This window comes from Typopeltis vanoorti, chromosome 2 (assembly GCF_054136105.1).
Source record: "Typopeltis vanoorti isolate ZY-2024b chromosome 2, IOZ_Tvanoo_1.0, whole genome shotgun sequence".
Lineage (NCBI taxonomy): Eukaryota > Metazoa > Arthropoda > Arachnida > Uropygi > Thelyphonidae > Typopeltis > Typopeltis vanoorti.
This window is the reverse complement of record NC_143550.1, coordinates 77,405,242-77,423,573: the sequence shown is the minus strand read 5'-3', so window position 1 is coordinate 77,423,573 and position 18,332 is coordinate 77,405,242. Positions and strand designations below refer to the sequence as shown.

Sequence of the window (18,332 nt, the reverse complement as noted above, 5' to 3'; positions counted from 1 at the left end):
CAGATTTAATGCCACTTCACCTCATAACATAATCCATATCAGATAATGTATAACAGTGGAGATAACATGCATCCTTGTTGCACACCTGATTTAACATCAAACCATCATCTTGTACCTCCTTCAAATCTAACTGCTGCTGCTTACAGCTTGAATAGAGATTACATATTGATATAATGTCCCATTCACCACATAACTGCAGTATTGTGAAGAACTTTCCTCTTGGCACCTTTGCTTTTCCAGATCAAGAAAACATATATACAAATCTTGTTATATTCCAAAAATGTCTCAACTATTTATCTAAAATTTAGTATCTGATTATGGCAACCTCTATTTGGTTTGAATTCAATTGTTCTTCAACAAGCTTCCCTTCTGCAATTTTTCTTAGCTGCTCTCAAGTATACTTGCAAAAGCTTACCAGGAACACTCAGCAGGAAAACACTTTTGTAATTCTCACATTCAGTTTTACTTCCCTTTTTATAGATGAGAACTATGACAGCTCTGCTACAATCATCCAGAATTCAACTTTGTGACCAGGCCTTCTGAATTATGCAATGCAGCCATGTTAAAACTTTTATATCTCCATATTCGAGCATTTCTGGTTCCATTTAATCTACTTCAGCTGTCTTTCCACATTTCAGGTTTTTGATGTCGTTCTTTACTTCACGTATGTATATGAATTTCTGACTGCATTCCTGTTGGAAGTTTTCTACCACTGTGCCTTTTTTTTTTTTTTTTTTTTTTCATTTAGTATCAAAATAATAACTCCAGACATCTGGAATATCTTTATCTTTAGATTTCATGTCACCTTTACCATCTCAATCCTTTTACGGTACTTTTCCCTCCATTTCTAAGCTTTTACAATAGCCTTTCTAAATCACTTAGGGAATTGAAACAACGTAGATCCGAATATAAATTAAATTATACTTTAATAAATATTTCCGATATTTCGGCAATGTCACATTGCCATTTTCAAAAGGAACTTACAAAAAGGCAGGTGCACACAGGCACTAACAATACAGTAACTGAGAATGAAGATATGAAGCTATCGTTCTCCTAGAAGTCCTGATGGTGCCCTCTGGTGGGCTAAGTAGGCGTTCTTGGCCGTTGGGCTGAAGGTCTGCTGATGTATGCCTCCCAAATTTGGGGCAGTCGCATACAACCAAATTTGTTGAGGTTTGGAGAGTTTCTTAGGGCAGAGGCTGATTCCATAAATAATCTTTCGAATTTATATTTGCTCCGGTGTATTACTGTTGCTTTCTTCCACCGTATTCTGTGGCGAGTATCCAGAGCATGGTCTGCAAGACCAGAATGGCTATACTTGTAAAACCAGATGTAGTCCTTGTGTTCAGAAATTCTGATATTCGCTGTCTTGCCTGTTTGGCCAAAGTACGACAGTTTACAACTGCAAGGGACCTGGTATACACCAGGTAGGTCTAGGGGTAGTGGTTGGTCTTTGGTAGAGCGGATAAGGGATGCCAATTTTCTGTAAGGCCTGTAACAGGAGGTGAGGTCATGTTTTTTTAGAATTTTGGTAATTTTTTCTGAGGTGCCTCGGATGTAGGGAATGGTGATGGATTTAGAGTAATCTTTTTTGTGGAAGGGGGAGGAGGGGGGGCTATGGTTTGTAGGTTTTAATATTTTTTGGATTTTTTGGAGGGGGGGTAGCCATTGGCTGAGAAAGTGTTGAGGATGTGATTTAGTTCAGTGTTAAGGGCTATGTCATTAGAACAGATTAGTTTAGCCCTGTTGTATAGTGTTTTTACCACTCCATATTGTTGTGAGGGGTGTGGTGGGATTGTTGGTGGATGTATCTGCCTGTATGGGTGGGTTTTCTGTAAACTGAGAAAACCAAAGTTCCATCAGGCTGGCGGATGACTAGTGTGTCTAGGAAAGGGAGGCAGTTGTTTTCCTCTTTTTCCAGAGTGAACTTGATTCTGGCATGTTGGTTGTTTAAGTGTGTAAGGAAGGAGAGGAGTGTTTCAGAGCCATGTGGCCAAATAGCGAACACATCATCAACGTAGCGAAGCCATATGGTTGGTTTTTGTGGGGCAGAGGCTAAGGCTTTTTCCTCAAAGGTCTCCATAAAGAAATTGGCCAAGGGTGGGGAGAGTGGTGAGCCCATGGCTGTCCCCTCTATTTGTTTGTAGAATTTTCCCTGCCAAACGAAATAGCCTGAGTTCATTGTGAACTGAAATAGGGCTGAGATATCGGGAGAAAATTTAGCTTGGATTAGTTCTAAAGTTTCCTTGAGTGGGACATTTGTGAATAAGGAGGAGACGTCGAAGCTGACCATTATGTCAGTATGTTGGAGTGTAAGGTTTTCTATGCTGGCTTTGAAGTGGGCTGAGTATTTTATGTGTGATGGTGTGTTGCCAGTATAGTGTGTGAGCTCTTTGGCCAAATGTTTAGCTAATTTGTATGTGGGGGAATCAATGCCATCCACTATGGGATGTAATGGCACATTTTCTTTATGTATTTTTGGGAGTCCGTAAATACGGGGGGGGGGGGGGGGGTATAGAGTTAAACGGTTTTAATCTGTTGGTAACTTCTACAGGCCAAGAAGTGACTTTCTTAAGGAGCCTGTGAAGTTTTCTAATTTGTGAGTTGGTGGGATTGTAATTGATTGGGAGGTACGTAGCCCGATCTAATAGAAGAGCATTCAGCTTACCTTTGTAGTCCTTTTGGTTAAGTACTACAGTTGCATTTCCCTTATCCGCTTTGGTGATAACTAATTCTTTATTATTTCTCAATTCCTGTAGGGCTTTAAATTCCTTGTTGGATATATTGGTTTTGGGTGGTTTTGCTATGGAAAGGACACAAGCTACATCCAGTCTTACACTGTTGGCGATTTGATGTGGAAGGTGGCGGATTCCTCTTTCAATCTGGATCATAATATCCTCACTTGGTATTTTTCTGGGAGCAATGGCGAAGTTGTGGCCACGTGAAAGAATGTTGAGAGCTTCAGGCTTCAGGGTGACTGAAGAAAGGTTGATTACGGTGTTGGTAGCAAGTTTTGGATTGATGGTAGAATTCTTTTTTAATTTATCGAATTTTTTCATCTGTCGGCCTCGTATCTTTTCAAACTCTTTGTCTGCAGCGGTACACGAGATGTCATGTAAAATTGACCACAGTTCGTGATTCAAAGTGCACGAAAGTTCATCTTCGAGGGTACGAATAGCTTCGTTAATTTCGGCTAAGCCTAACCGCGTGGCGGTGATTTGTTCGCGAAGTAACGCGTAGCTAGCGCGGTTGTATATACGGAGCGATTTTTGCAAAACAAAACGGTGCTTCAATTTTACACAGTTTGGGATTACCTTGTTATCCCGGCAGCGTTTCAGGAAAGTCAGACGATTTAATTGTCTAGACAGCTTCAACTTCATTTTACCATATTGGCGAGCCTTCCGTGCGATTGTATCTCCTGTCTTGCAGTCTTGCAGACCATGCTCTGGATACTCGCCACAGAATACGGTGGAAGAAAGCAACAGTAATACACCGGAGCAAATATAAATTCGAAAGATTATTTATGGAATCAGCCTCTGCCCTAAGAAACTCTCCAAACCTCAACAAATTTGGTTGTATGCGACTGCCCCAAATTTGGGAGGCATACATCAGCAGACCTTCAGCCCAACGGCCAAGAACGCCTACTTAGCCCACCAGAGGGCACCATCAGGACTTCTAGGAGAATGATAGCTTCATATCTTCATTCTCAGTTACTGTATTGTTAGTGCCTGTGTGCACCTGCCTTTTTGTAAGTTCCTTTTGAAAATGGCAATGTGACATTGCCGAAATATCGGAAATATTTATTAAAGTATAATTTAATTTATATTCGGATCTATGTTGTTTCAATTCCCTAAGTGATTGAGAAATGCATAACCAACATATAAGCCTGTCTACAAGAATTTACAATAGCCTACAGAATATTTTGCCACCTTTTTGATATTTATTTTCTATGGTCTTACTAAAGTTTTCCCATGACTTTTGTTTAGCTAGTTTTACACAGTGCTTTGCTTTCTTACATTTTTCTCTGTATTTCTCTAAGAGCACAAGCTACTTGTTTACAACTTTTGATATGCTTTCTTCTTTTTCTTTGACTGCCTCTTCAACTTAATGATTCCACCATGGAATTCTGATTTTTCTATCCTTAAAGACAACCTCACTACATGTCTGTCTGACTGAATCCATCAAAGTTTTCTTCAGGGTTTACCAATGAATCTTCAAGGTTTGGTTTTCAAATCCTTTCATTTTTTTTTCAATAATGTTTGTGTATCTGAATCTACAGTTCACCTCTAAAAGCTTCTCAACTTTGATTTGTTTTAAAACTTTCTTAGACACTCTTCTTTTCAATATGGAATTCAATTTTATCCTGCTAAAAATTAAATAGTGATCACTTCCTTTTTCAAATCATCTGCATACTCTCATGTCCTGAACAAGTGAGAAAACATTGCTATCAACTAAAACATAGTGAATGAAACTTTCTTATTTCTTGCATCTTCTCTCCATATGAATTTGTGCACATTTTCACATTTTTATGTTGGAACATGCTATTAGTAATAACTGGTCCATGTCCTGAATAGAAATCCAGCAGGCACTTACCATTATTATTAACTTTGCTTTTTTCTCCAAATTTTTCCCAAACAGTTATATACTGGTAATTATTTCCTACTCTGCTGTTTAGATCTCCAACAAGGACCAACTTTTCCTTTTTCATTGTGCTAGCTGCCTTCTCTAATGCCTTAAAAAGTTCCTCTAATTCTTCCTTGGCAGAACCTTCAATAGGACCAAAGCACAAATAAGGCTCATTGTCCAGTCCCCCATTCTGATATTTGCCAGCCATTCAAAAAGATTATTCTCATATTTAGTATTGAATATTATAGCTACTCCCTGTTTTCCCCAATTGTTATTGCCTGAATATAAAATTTTATATTTGTCGCCTAGAAAGATCTTACCTGTTTTTGTCTTTTTTGTTTCACACCTATTACGTCAATCTGGTCCTTATCCAATTCTTTTGCAAGTTCCATCTCTTTTCCACTGATGCTTCTTACATTGATGTTACCAAGCTTGAATTATGCTGATGTTGAGTTGGGATATTTCTGGGATTTGTTCCAGTAGCTGACTTTGTACTGTTCACCTTGGTTCCCTGACAAAAAATCAGAGGCCTTGTTTAACCAGGTGATGCCCAAGCAGGCATAAAATTCTGTCATGTTGTACAATCATTTTACATTGTGGTTTAAGCCAATAAGAATACAATTTGGTCAGCTAAATCCCAAATTGCAACTCATCCTCGTTCATTCAGTATCTTGGTAGATACCTAACAGGGTGCATCACAAGATGGTGAAGATTGGACATTAGTTCAGAATCCCTGGTCGGTCCTCTGCATTCCTTAAAAGGCTATGTGGAGGTCTCCTCCCAGTTATACAGCTTTGACCCTTAAGCATCCCTTGTTAGGACCTAGACCAATGAAATTTTGCATGAGTCCAACTAAGTTAGAAGTCTGGTAGTACAGCTTATATAAAATAGCTAAAGTCCTTAAAAAATATAATATCAGGACCTTCTTCACCACACTTCCAAAAATCCGTTCTCTAATCAGCCATCCAAAACCTACTCATCACAACCTTAAGTACCCTGGAGTATATAAATTGTGGTGCGATTGCAATATCCCATACTTTGGTCAAACTAACAAATCTATTGAACAACGAATAGAAGAGCATAAATATATTAATCTGAAAAATTCCCCTATTAACTTAAATGTCTATCATAGGACCACTTTTCCTATTATCCAATAAACTTTAAACAAGAAAGGTTAAAGGAATTAACATTCCAGAATCCTGATATTGACTTAGTTATTTGTCTCTGGACCATCTCTAATGTTTCACATCACAATGAAAATTACGCAACCAAATCTGAGCACAATAGTTCAAGTGTGGTCTGACCAATGCTTTATACAGTGGCCCAACTATCTCCTTATCACAACATAAGTGCACTCTTTATAATAGCAGCAGTGCATTTTAAAGCACTTGCAATGGTCTTCTAAACTTCAGTCTACTGTCAACCATCACCTACAGATTTCAAATCTCATCCATTTCCCAAACTGAAGCATAGTTTCATCAATATAGCACACAGCCTTATATCTCTGCACTCCAAAATGCAACACCTTGCACTTATTAATATCAAAATTACAACCCTATTCCCCTGTCTATTTAAACAGTCCTGAAGGGAATTAACACCAGCAGAACTCCTTTAGCAAACAATTGAAGATCCCCAGTCAATCTATGTGACATATTGACAAATAAATTAAACAGCAGGGGCCCAAGAACAGAACCCCTTTGGGAACACCACTGATTTCCCTCCTTTTTTATGACTGTTTCACAATACACAACTTGCTGGTATTGTTGAGAGAGCCAGTCTTAAATCCAGCTAACCAATATACCATCCGTTTCCCATCCTTTACAGCTTGTACACCAGCCTATCATGAGGTAATCTATCAAATATAAAGAAATTTCAGTACATGACTAATTGGTTTTTTCCCTTTCAGTCATTTCCAACTGTAGGTGACATTTGTAGGAAAGTATTCTTGGTGAAATTTTTACAGGGTAGTTCACCATTGCTTGCCCCCACCCACCCCCAATTTTATCCGGGCTCAGGACCAGCATATGGCTGGGACGTATTCATGATCGTAATCCATGTGTCCGTGTCCGTATTCACAGGACCGATTTGCCTGTTCTGGGGGAATGAAAAAACCTGAGTTTCCGGGTGAAAAAAACCCCTACCTCCGTATGAGACTGGCTACCTTTAGCCAAAAGAGACCAGATAAAGTTCCTCACTTCACTGACAGGAATCGAACCCAGGTCTTTCCAACCAAAGTGCTTCATCTATACTGACTTAGCTACAGAGGCTAATAGTAACCCTACCAGGAGGTAATTTATTTCCTACATCCATTGCATATATTACACATAGCTTCCAGTATTACAAGTACTGATTAACATTTATAATTTTGAATCAATATTCATATTTACATTTATACTTTTACATCTATGTACATATTCTTTACACAATATCAGTAATTTATGTTACATTACAATGACTGGAAGTTAATCTCATTGGCAAAATTAAATAATTCTGAGTAATGCTTTTGGATAAGTCTCTATTTTGCCCATGGCCATTCATCTCCAGAAGTGATGATGTGTTGTATTAGGGGCCTCCAGATGGAGTCCAGTAGCTGACAGTCAAAGTAAGTGATCGACAGTCTGTTGAAGGTGTGGACAACAAATGCATGGTGGCAATTCCAGAATATGGAATCTATGTAGGTAGTGTCTTGATTTTCCATGTCCTGTTAGTAGTGTGGTTAAACTTGGAGAGATGGTGTGTTTTTTCAGCCAGAGCCTGTTTCTGATACCTGGCAAGAATTCTATTGTTGCAGATTCATTTTTAGATGTTTTCTATTCTTCTTCCAGAGGTTTATTTCTTCTGCAATTGTTTTTATAGCAGATTTTGAGTACTTTTGGTAACTTGTTTCTAACTATTCGTTTACAGCTGCTTCTTTAGTCAGATGATCTGCTCTCTTGTTTTCTGCTACCCCAGTATGTGCCTTCACCCAGCAGAACTTGATTTCCCATTCTTCTAGAGTGAGATTCCAAACCAGATTTCTTGTCTGTTCTATTAATGCTATATGGTTGTTCTGGATTTTTATGCTGTCTATAGTGCTTTGACTATTACTGCAAATTGTTGCTGTCTTTTGATGAGAGATGATGAGTTATAATTCCCAGAAATACGTAAGTGAATGAACTATAGCAAGTTGTTTTTGCCTGGTTGTTCTAGAGCAGTGTTTTGCCAGTCTAGAGAAGCATTCTTGTATAATGGACTGTCTGTAACATGAAAGAACAACAGACATTTCCTATGGTTTTGCTTCCATCAGTGAATATAGAAATCATCACTTTAAGAGCTTTATTTCTCCTTAATACATGTTTTCTTTGCCGGATGAGGCAATTTACTGTAGTGAACCAGATGTTCGTAACAATTTGGATTGATGTTGGAATTTCTGTTATATCTTCCAGAAGTGACTTCATATATAAGAGAGAATTCTTGCATTTTCAAGCAGATTGGAGTTCGACCAACAATAATGCAAGCTGGCACAAAAGATATTGTCCTGTATCCTTTAATTATTTGTAAGGTTATAAGGCATTGAACTCTGTTTAACTTTTGTTGGTTTTGCTTAGAAATGACAATTATTGTGTGGGTGTTGGTTAGTTTGGTGAAATGCTTAGGACCCCTCTAAATGAATGTGCAGACCCCTTGGAAGTGTCCGTGTAATAATATTTATCTGAAGCATTATTATCCCAAAAAGTGGAATGAAAACTCAGCAGTGGTTTGCTAGATCTTTTATGGCAGAGAAAATTTTGGATGTTTCATGCTACATTAAATTTTACATGATATAAATGATCAATGATATGATGTGCATCCAATGGAGTATATCCAAGTAGAAGTCAGACATAAGAACTTTATTGATGGTCATTCTTAAAATAACTGATTTTCAAACTTAAGAGTAAGCTTTACAATGATATTAATATATTTTGTAACTTTAGTTATTTAAATAAAGGTTTGACATAGTATACTACATCCGAGTTTCTTAAAATTGCCTTATCTCCATAGCAGTTCGACATCTAACTGATGTCAATATCCTTTTTTGTTTAAGCAAAAAATTAAGTCCTGCAGTTTCAGATATTCCTTGGTGGGACATCCCACATATAAAATTTAACATTACCTCAATAATTAAATTCTGACACAAAATAAAACATACTCCCAGTAACAAGCAGTTAAATTGCTCTAAAACAGGATGATTACATTACTACATATTTATTAATTTGAAATTATTTAATGATGCCAATCTTGATGAAATGCTCCACTCTCTTCATTTGAAGCAAATTACTAAAACTATAATAACCAACAAACCATTATAACAGCCTTCCTATTATCATTCTATACCATGAACTTAGTGACTATTCTGATGGAATAAAAGCATATCATTTGAAATATACTAATACAATATCATTTTTATTTTAATGCTATACTAGTATATTATTATGAAAAGATATATAAAATTGAAGCACTTACTGTAATATACATTGAAGGTGGATGCTGGTATTCTGCAAATCGTGCATTCAGAGCTTCTAAATTTCCTTTTGTAAGTCTTATCATACTCTGAATATTTTTCAGCTATGAAAGTATATATTTTAAGTGTAAGTACATAATTATATTAAATTATTATTAATTTCACAATAGTAAAAAACAAACTACTTCAGTATAGTCATATTTTCTAGCAAGTTAGTGTTAGAATTGCAGATGTCAATCTGGATGGACAAAAAGTAATCAAAATATAACAAGAAGCTCAGCATTTGTCTGATAAAATAATTAATTAATTCTTAATTATATTTCATTGATTCTTTTTAAGCTATGTTCTCCACAGGACCTTTTGAATGGGCAAACCACCCAGCTGGTTTTACTGACCACCCGGCTAATTAATGTTGTGAACTGACATGGCTAAATAATGAGCAAGAATGGAAAAATAATTTAAGACATTTTTAAATTAACAGTGATGAGAAATCGAACCAGTGAGTCTCGATACTCATGAGATAAGCTCAGTTTCTTGCATTGCAAGCCAATCTCGAGAACTTAGATTATTCACTTTGATGCACACCAATCCGTAGCGGAAGAAGACAAAAATCGGGATCTCGAATACAACAGTATCAGTTGCAAAGATCTTTTACAAAAGAGACATAATTTTGATGTTTGAAAGAAATAAATTGTGAAAACTGAACGAATTCGAATCGAAAGCAAAAATTGATGTTAAAAATTGATATTTATTTTTCTTAATAATGATTTTTGTCTGAAGATCGTGAGTGAAGTATTTAATATTTTATTTTGTAAAAGAAAAGAGGCCTGCGCATCAAATATAGTTGTGATCTCAGGGAATTCTCGAAACTCTCGAGGACTATGATGTGATACCAATTCCCATTTCTAGTAATTAATACTTAAAATAGTAAAATTGCGACATAACGCATGTTATGTGCCCCAGGTATTGCTGTCAGTGCACAATTCAGTGCTTTGTTCTGATTAATTTAATAACAATGATATTTTGCATTTATTAAATTACCCCATAATGAGTAAAAAGTAAAGTCAGAAAACCACGCTCAAGTTATTTTAAGAAAGATGAAACAGATAAGCATAATAGCGAAGACACCAAACCAACAACAGAATCGTCAATTTCTGCAGAGTCTCTTTCAAATGTAAAATGTGTGTCTAAACATCACTTATCAGGTATTAACAGCGAGTGGTTAGTGGTGAAAGATAATGGAATGACGAGTTCCACATGTATGAAATTCAGAAAGAGACGACCCACAAACAAGGAAGTGTCTTGAGTAACTATGCCATGCACAGGACATCGGAAAAAAAAAGCTTGGTTGACCACGAACAAAGAAAGTTACACACTGGTTCTTGTTCAAATATAATTTGTTCAAATTATTCAAAATTGAAAAATCAATTTCAATTTTGAATAATTTGCAGAGAGATGCTTTTCTAGGAGCTTTATGATCTATGTATTGGTTAGCAAAAAATGAGTTACCACATACAACATTATTTGAAAAATTGCTTGAGCATTCCAAGGTTCAAGGTTGTTCCAACTTAGATGGGCCTACTACTATGGGCTGTTCCTACTTAGAACATTTTAATGTTGGTAAAAATGCACATTATACCTCAGAAAGAATAATGCAAGAGTTGTTTTATATTTTAGCATCAGAAATTTGATTTGAAATACTGAAAAATATACATTCTGCAGATTATTTCAGTTTTATGTGATGAAATTACAGACATCTCAGTTTTAAAATATCTGATTGTGTATATTAAATATGCTTGTCAACTTAGAAAAGAGGTCAGGGTTAGTTTTATATCAACTTGCAATATCATTGATGGCAAAGCCGAGACTATAACTAACAAAGTAATTGAAACCCTTGACAGTCTAGGCTTAAGAACGTGTAATCTGGTGGGTCTAGGATCTGAATAGAGAAGCTGTCATGATTGGAAAGCAAAAAGGAGTTGCAAAACTGCTCAAAGATAAAACAGATGGATTCATGGTTAACTGTCATTATGTAAACCACCAACTGGCTCTTGCTAATGCCCAAGCAGCTGCTGAAGTGCCTTATTTAGTCATGTTTAATAATATCTTAAGGCAATTGTTTTTCTTCTTCCAAAATTCCTCAATCAGGATGGCCGGTTTAACCCAAATCCAAAATATACTGAACAGTCCTCAGATTAAACTTAAAATGGCTAGTGACACTAGATGGCTGTCTCATGATTCTGCAATACAGTCTCTAAGAGAATGCATGGTGAATGTTATAGCTGCACTGGAAAGAGAGAAAAACCATCGAACAAAATGATATCACAGCTGAAGGTTTAAGTAAATATATCAGAACATACAATTTCGTAGCATCACTAATGATGCTTTCAGATGTGTTACTGCATTTATATAACTTGTCTAGATCATGGCAAAGACAAGATGTCGACTTAACTGAAATAGAGCCAGTCTTAGAAACCAGAACACCATCCATAATGGAATTGAAAGACACTCCTGGAAGTCATTTTCAAAATCTTCATCAGCATCTTTCAGGTGAATGGTCTGACCTTCACACTAATTATTCAGATTCTAATGTTATTACATTTAAGACTACAATATATAATAAATACATAGGCATTATTGAACACCTAGATGCAAGATTTCCAGATATGCCAATCATTTCCTGCTTTTCAATTTTCAATGCACAAAGTTATGATCAACGTGAGGCTTCTGAGATTCTTTTTGATTATTATTCTGGAAATGGAAGTCCTGCAGTTTTAAACTATGAAAGTATCTAACTAGAATGGATAGTTGCATCAAAAATGATTAATGGACAGTCATACAAAAAATCTAGATCCAAGACAAATACTGCTGAAATTAGTAACAACATCTGAGCTCAAAGAGTCTTTTCCAAATTTAGCAAAACTAGCTGCTGTTGGACCGGCCATACCTATGAGCACAGCTGAATGTGAAAGGGGGTTTCTCTGCATTAAAAAGGATAAAAATCTGTATGAGGAATCACATCAGTCAGAACACTCTAAATAATCTGATGCTGATTTCACTGACGGGACCAGATCGAACAGATTTTAATTGGCTGCTGACAACTCGGCTTCTAAGAAGAAGAAAAGAATTAATGTATAGAATTTTAAGCTGTGAGCATTACAAGGTTTTTCATTACTTAATGAGAAAATAAGAAAAATCCTAGTCTTGTTTGTTATAATTACTATATAAAATATTATCCTTGTTTGAAGTAATTTCTAATACAATTACTATTTTAATTTGTTATGAAAAAGGTCTTTTTTTAACTCATTCAAAATTTTTGTACGTCCAGCTAATGCTTCATTCCACCCGGCTAGTAAAAATTTCTGGGGAGAACACTGTTAAGAATCAATGAAATTTTGCTACAAGCATCCAATGGTGCTTTTTCATTTCAGTTATACTATTCAGTACTAAAATCTATCTTAAAATATTGAAAAAGAGTACAATTTTGGCCATAAATAATAAAAAAAAAGCAATATTTAGTTTAACAGTTGTTGAAAGTTTTCCACTTGGTTATACTATAAATTAACGATACCAAGAAATTATATGAGTGCTTAAGGGTCAAAGCGGTATAACTGAGAGAAGACCTCCAATTAGCCTTTAAAGGAATGTGGAGAAACGACCAGGGCTTCTGATCTAATGTCCAATCCTCACCTTCTCGTGGTGCACCATGTTGGGTATCTACCAGAATACTGAACGAACGAGGATGGTCTGCCAATTTGGGATTTAGCCGACCAAATTGTATTCTTATTGGCTTAAACCAAAATACAAAATGATGGTACAACATGACAAAATTTCATGCTGGCTGGGTGCCACACGGTTAAACAAGTCCCCAATTGTTTTCGCCAGTAAAGCTAATAATAATGGCAAATATTTCTTAGATTTCTGCTCAAGACATGGACTGGTTATTACTAACACCATGTTCCAACATAAAAATGTGCACAAATTCACATAGAGAGAAGAGGCAAGGAATAAGAAAAGTCTCATTGACTATGTTATTGTTGATAGTGATGTTTTCTCCCTTGTGCAGGACACTAGAGTGTACAGAGGATTTGAAATTGGAAGTGATCACTATTTAGTCTTGAGCAGGATAAAATTCAATTTCATATTGAAAAGAATAACATGCAAGAAAGTTTTAAAGCAAATAAAAGTTGAACATCTCTCAGATGTGTATTGCAGACTAAAATACACAAAGATTATTGAAGAAAAAATGAAAGAGTTGGAGAATAGGAACCAAACTTTAGAGATTTAGTGGCAAGCCTTCAAGAAAACCTTGATTGATTTAGCCAGAGAGGCATGTGGTCAAGTTGTCTGCAAGGATAGAAAAATCAGAACTCCATGGTGGACAGAGGAAGTTAAAGAGGCAGTGAAGGAAAAGAAGAAAGCATATAAAAAGTTCCTGGCAAATAAGTCAGCTTGTGCTCTTAGAGAATACAGAGACACATGTAAGAAAGCTAAACATTGCGTAAAACTAGCCAAACAAAAGTCATGGGAGAATTTTGGCAAGAGCATAGAAAATAAATATCAAGAAGGTGGCAAAATATTCTGGAGGTTGTTGAAGAAGCATAGGGATGGAGGAAAGTGTGCTGTAAAAGGAGTTAGAGATGATAAAGGTGACATGAAAAACAGGAGAAAAAGATATCCTTGAAGTATGGAGTAATTACTTCGAAAAATTGCTAAATGAAAGAAGCAGTGATAGTACAGTGGTAAAAAACACTCAACAGGCATAGTCAGGAATATATATCCATATTTGAAGTAGAAAAAACTATAAAAGGCTTGAAACGTGGAAAGGAAGCAAGAGTAGATGATATTCGACTAGAAATGCTGAAGTATGGTGATATAAAAGTCTTACAGGTGGCTGTACTGCACAGTTCAGAAGGCCTGGACAGAGGGACGAATTCCCAATGATTGGAGTAGACCTCTAATAGTACCCATATATAAAAAGGGGAAATAAGACTGAATGTGAGAATTACAGAGGCATTTCCCTACAGAGTGTTTCTGGTAAGATTTATGCAAGTAAACTTGAGAAACGGTTGAGAAGAATTGTGGAAGAAAAGCTTGGTGAAGAACAAGCTGGATTCAGGCCAAATAGAGGTTGTCAGGATCAGATCTTCACTTTATGACAAATAGTTGAGAAATGGGAATATAACAAAAGATCTGTATTTAAGTTTTGTAGATCTGGAAAAAGCATATGTCAAAGTGCCAACCCTACTTGAGTGGGAATAAAGCTAAATTAGATGCAAACAAAATATCTAGGTGACAACACAGGAGAAAGGAAGTACACATCAATGATTAATCATTTAAAAATTCAAGCATAGCAATGAATTTGTAAAACAAAATATCAAACCACAATGCAAGAACAAGTATGCAGTCAGAATCTAAAGTAAATCCACCAAAAGAGCAAATGTTATTTGAAGTTAACAAATGATCAAAAAAAAAAAAAATAAACATACAGATGACAAAATCTTTGCACTTACACTATGGATGAAATGACTGCATTGGATAAAAGGCCACACTCAACTGTTGGGTGGGTGGGTGGGGGGAGAATTAACACTAATCATTAACTTATTCCATAGTACAAAGAAACCAGACAGAGACTTCTCTCAAAAACATCGTCATCATAATTTATCTGTAATTTGTTTTGTCTCTGATTATTTTCTATATTTCACCATTTAAAATAAATATCTTTAATATATTTATTTTGTTATTTAAGGATGTTCCCTATAAAATTTAATGACCAGAGAGAGAGAGAGAGAGAGAGAGAGAGAGAGAGAGAGATTATGAGAATATAACCTTCAGCAATAGAGTTACTTACTATGGTTTGTACCATTCAAAGTAGTATTTTACAAGCTGTTAGTGGTTTGTGAATCAAATTATCAGGTTATGACTAAAATTTTTTTAATGAAACAGAATGAAAAATATTAGAGTATTTCAAGAGATTGCTCAGCGTTAACAGGTTCATACCAGAAGGTGTCATATTCATGCTTCACATCAAGCAGGAACTTGCCTGATGGTATATTATGTCCCTTCCACATTGAGTGGGGACATTTTTTACAAATAAATTGAAGATGCCAAGAAATTATATTCTTAGTTTAATCCTTTATCCAAGTGTAAGCAAACAAAGTTTGCACCTGAAGTAACTTCAGGACTGGACAACTCGTATATAGAAAGTAATGACTTCACATCACTTGCAAAGCACAAGAGCCTGTAGCTCAGTAGATGTGGCGTTTGCACACCACGCGGCTTGACCGTACAAAGGAAGACTTGGTTTCGAGTCTAGTCGGCGACTAGAGGAAATTTTTCTAAGCCTTTTTTTGACCGGTTCTCGAGTTAGTCAATCTCTGGCACAGGCAAGTGGGTTTTTTCTCCTGGAAACTCGGTTTTTTGTCCTGTAAACTCAAGAAAATTGATCATAGAATCCACACTATTTCAGACATTAAATATATTGTGTTAGGGACCACAAGATGGCAGCACTTGTTGAGCCATTCTCTTCACTGCATGCTGCTTAATTAGTGATAGCCTTGGGCCAGCTATCTCTGATTAGGTACCAGTGGAGATTGAACTGTCCACTCCAAAAGTTGGATAGGGCTAAAAACGGCCTCGCCTACTCCCTATATGAGAATAAAAAGGCGTTGGCTGATTTTTTTTTTTTTTTATTAATGCAAAGCACATATCCTTATGGACAATGTATAATGCTATGCATTATGGGAAGGGTCACTACCCAGACTGATTTTGATTTTTATTGAAACCAGACCCAGAAGTGACACCAAAGTTGAAGTAATGCAGAAGTCATATTATCATATATACAATTAGCCAAAAAGAGATAACCTTATTATTAAAATACTCTGGATTAGATACAGATGTTGGAAGTTTTTCCACTTGGTTACACTATAAATTAAAGATGCCAAGAAATTATATTCTTGATACAGGTGCACACTGTGTTGGCTTACATTTGAATAAAGGATTAAATCAAGAATATAATTTCTTGGCATCTTTAATTTATAGTATAATGAAGTGGAAAAACTTCCAACATCTATTTCTAATCCAGAGTATTTTAATAATAAAGTGTGACACCTTTTGGCTATTCATATATGAAAATATGACTTCTGCATTACTTCAACTTTGGTGTCACTTCTGGATCTGCTCCCAGTGATGTGCTTTTGGGTTGGAGTGGTTACTTTTTCTGAGAAATTTTTTTCGGCACCAGCTACTAGTGTAATCATCAACAATGAAATATGAGTGGCTCTGCTCAGTGTTGGGGTGGTGAGCCTGTCACTGAGTTAAACTACCACTGATTTAAATGATCATTCGGGTCACACACTGTTGGGTAATCTGCGGGATCACGAGTTTTTGGAGAGGTGTTCCTGCACTTAAACATACCCCAATATGTTAAAGTTGAAACTGGTCTGGGTGGTGACTTACCATAATGCAAAGCATTATACATTGTCCATAAGGATATGTGCTTTGCATTATGGGATACTATGGCAAGTGATGAGAAGTCATTAGCTTCTATATACAAGTTGAACAGTCCTGAAATTACTTCAGGTGCAAACTTTGTTTGCTTATACTTGGATGAAGGATTAAACCAAGAATATAATTTCTTGGCTAATTTAATTTATAGCATAACCAAGTGGAAAAACTTCCAACATTTTTTTACAAAGTTTTAAATATATACTGCATGCTAGTTTGAATATTTTTGATTAAATTTAATTCATATAATTAGTACTGGTGAATTGTCTTAATGATACACAGAATCTCAAATGCAATTATAATTTCAAGTTATATATATATATATATATATATATTTGCTTTTCATGAATTATTTGGTCTCTGCATCAAATGACTGCATTATGAACAAAGTGTCATCATGAATTGCGTGCAACTGAGGTTTTGAAATAGGTTGTTAGGATTATGTATTTAGTGTTTGATGCTACAATAGAGCTTTATTTTATGTTACAATATACTACTTTATATAATGCTACAATAGAGCTTTGTGGTACAATAGGAATTATACCACAAAGTGATATAATGCCTGTGGGATTGGGGGAAGTTGCTTTACATTATGTAGGATCATTTTATTTTCAGTTGTAATAAATTTAGTTTAATCCTTTATCCAAGTGTAAGCAAACAAAGTTTGTGCCTGAAGTATCTTCAGGACTGAGGCAACTCGTGGTAAAGGTGGACCAAGCTCTCATCACTCCTTGTCTCAGTATCTCCAATAATACAAAAAACATCTCCTAGCAGACATGTATAATGCTATGCATTAAGGGAAGGGACACTACCCAGACTGGTTTCGACCTTTATTGAATGTTCAAGTACAGGTCAAACTCCAAAAACTCAGCGTTGTTCCCCTCAATAACAGGTTAACCGTGCCACTGAGAAGAACTCTCAGAGTTGGCTTTACCCCGTGGCAGGCTCACTCCACCACCGAGCAAAGCCACTCATATGTCATCTGAGGAACTGTGCTTCAGTTAACTTCATGGGCTACAGCATTGCCATTTGTTATCCACAACACACACCCAGGAGCTGGGTGACAGCAACAGCTGAGCCTCAGTTAAAACTTCATGGGCTACAGCATTGCTATACATCATCCAAGCTTCCAACCGGTTTCGACCTTTATTGAGGTCTCGCCAGTGGGAGCCAGACCCAGAAGTGGTGATACTAAGGCAGAAGCAATGGAGAAGTCATATTTACCTATACGAGCTGAAAAAAGGTGTACCACGTTATTATTAAATTACTCTGGATTTAGAGAAAGATGTTGGAAGTTTTTCCCACTTGGTTAGACTATAATAAATTTAGTTTAATCCTTTATCCAAGTGTAAGCAAACAAAGCTTGCGCCTGAAGTATCTTCAGGACTGAGGCAACTCATGGTAAAGGTGGACCAAGCTCTCATCACTCCTTGTCTCAGTACCTAATTCTAATTTCTTAAAAAACCTTCCAACATCTTTTCAGTTGTCTACAATTTCCACTACATTTAGTTCAGTATGGCCCATAAGTCACAGAACATTCCGTAAAGGTGTTAAAAGTTTATTTTTCACTTGGTTAGAGTATAATAAATTTAGTTTAATCCTTTATCCAAGTGTGAGCAAACAAAGTTTGCGCCTGAAAGTATTATCTTCAGGACTGGGTTAAGGTGGTACAACACCAGGGCAACTCGTTGCAAAGGTGGAGCAAGCTACCAACACTCCT

General features: G+C 36.2%; 1 protein-coding gene across 1 annotated transcript in view; it reads right to left on the bottom strand.

Annotated features, from left to right (window-relative positions):
- The window catches only part of LOC150109194 (serine/threonine-protein kinase A-Raf-like), a 344,481-nt gene that overhangs the window by 278,919 nt on the left and 47,230 nt on the right, over positions 1-18,332 (bottom strand). Inside the window, exon 2 of the mRNA XM_090411929.1 lies at positions 9,109-9,210. Within this exon, the coding sequence (XP_090268055.1) occupies positions 9,109-9,210 (102 nt within the window). The remainder of the gene's footprint in view (positions 1-9,108; positions 9,211-18,332) is intronic.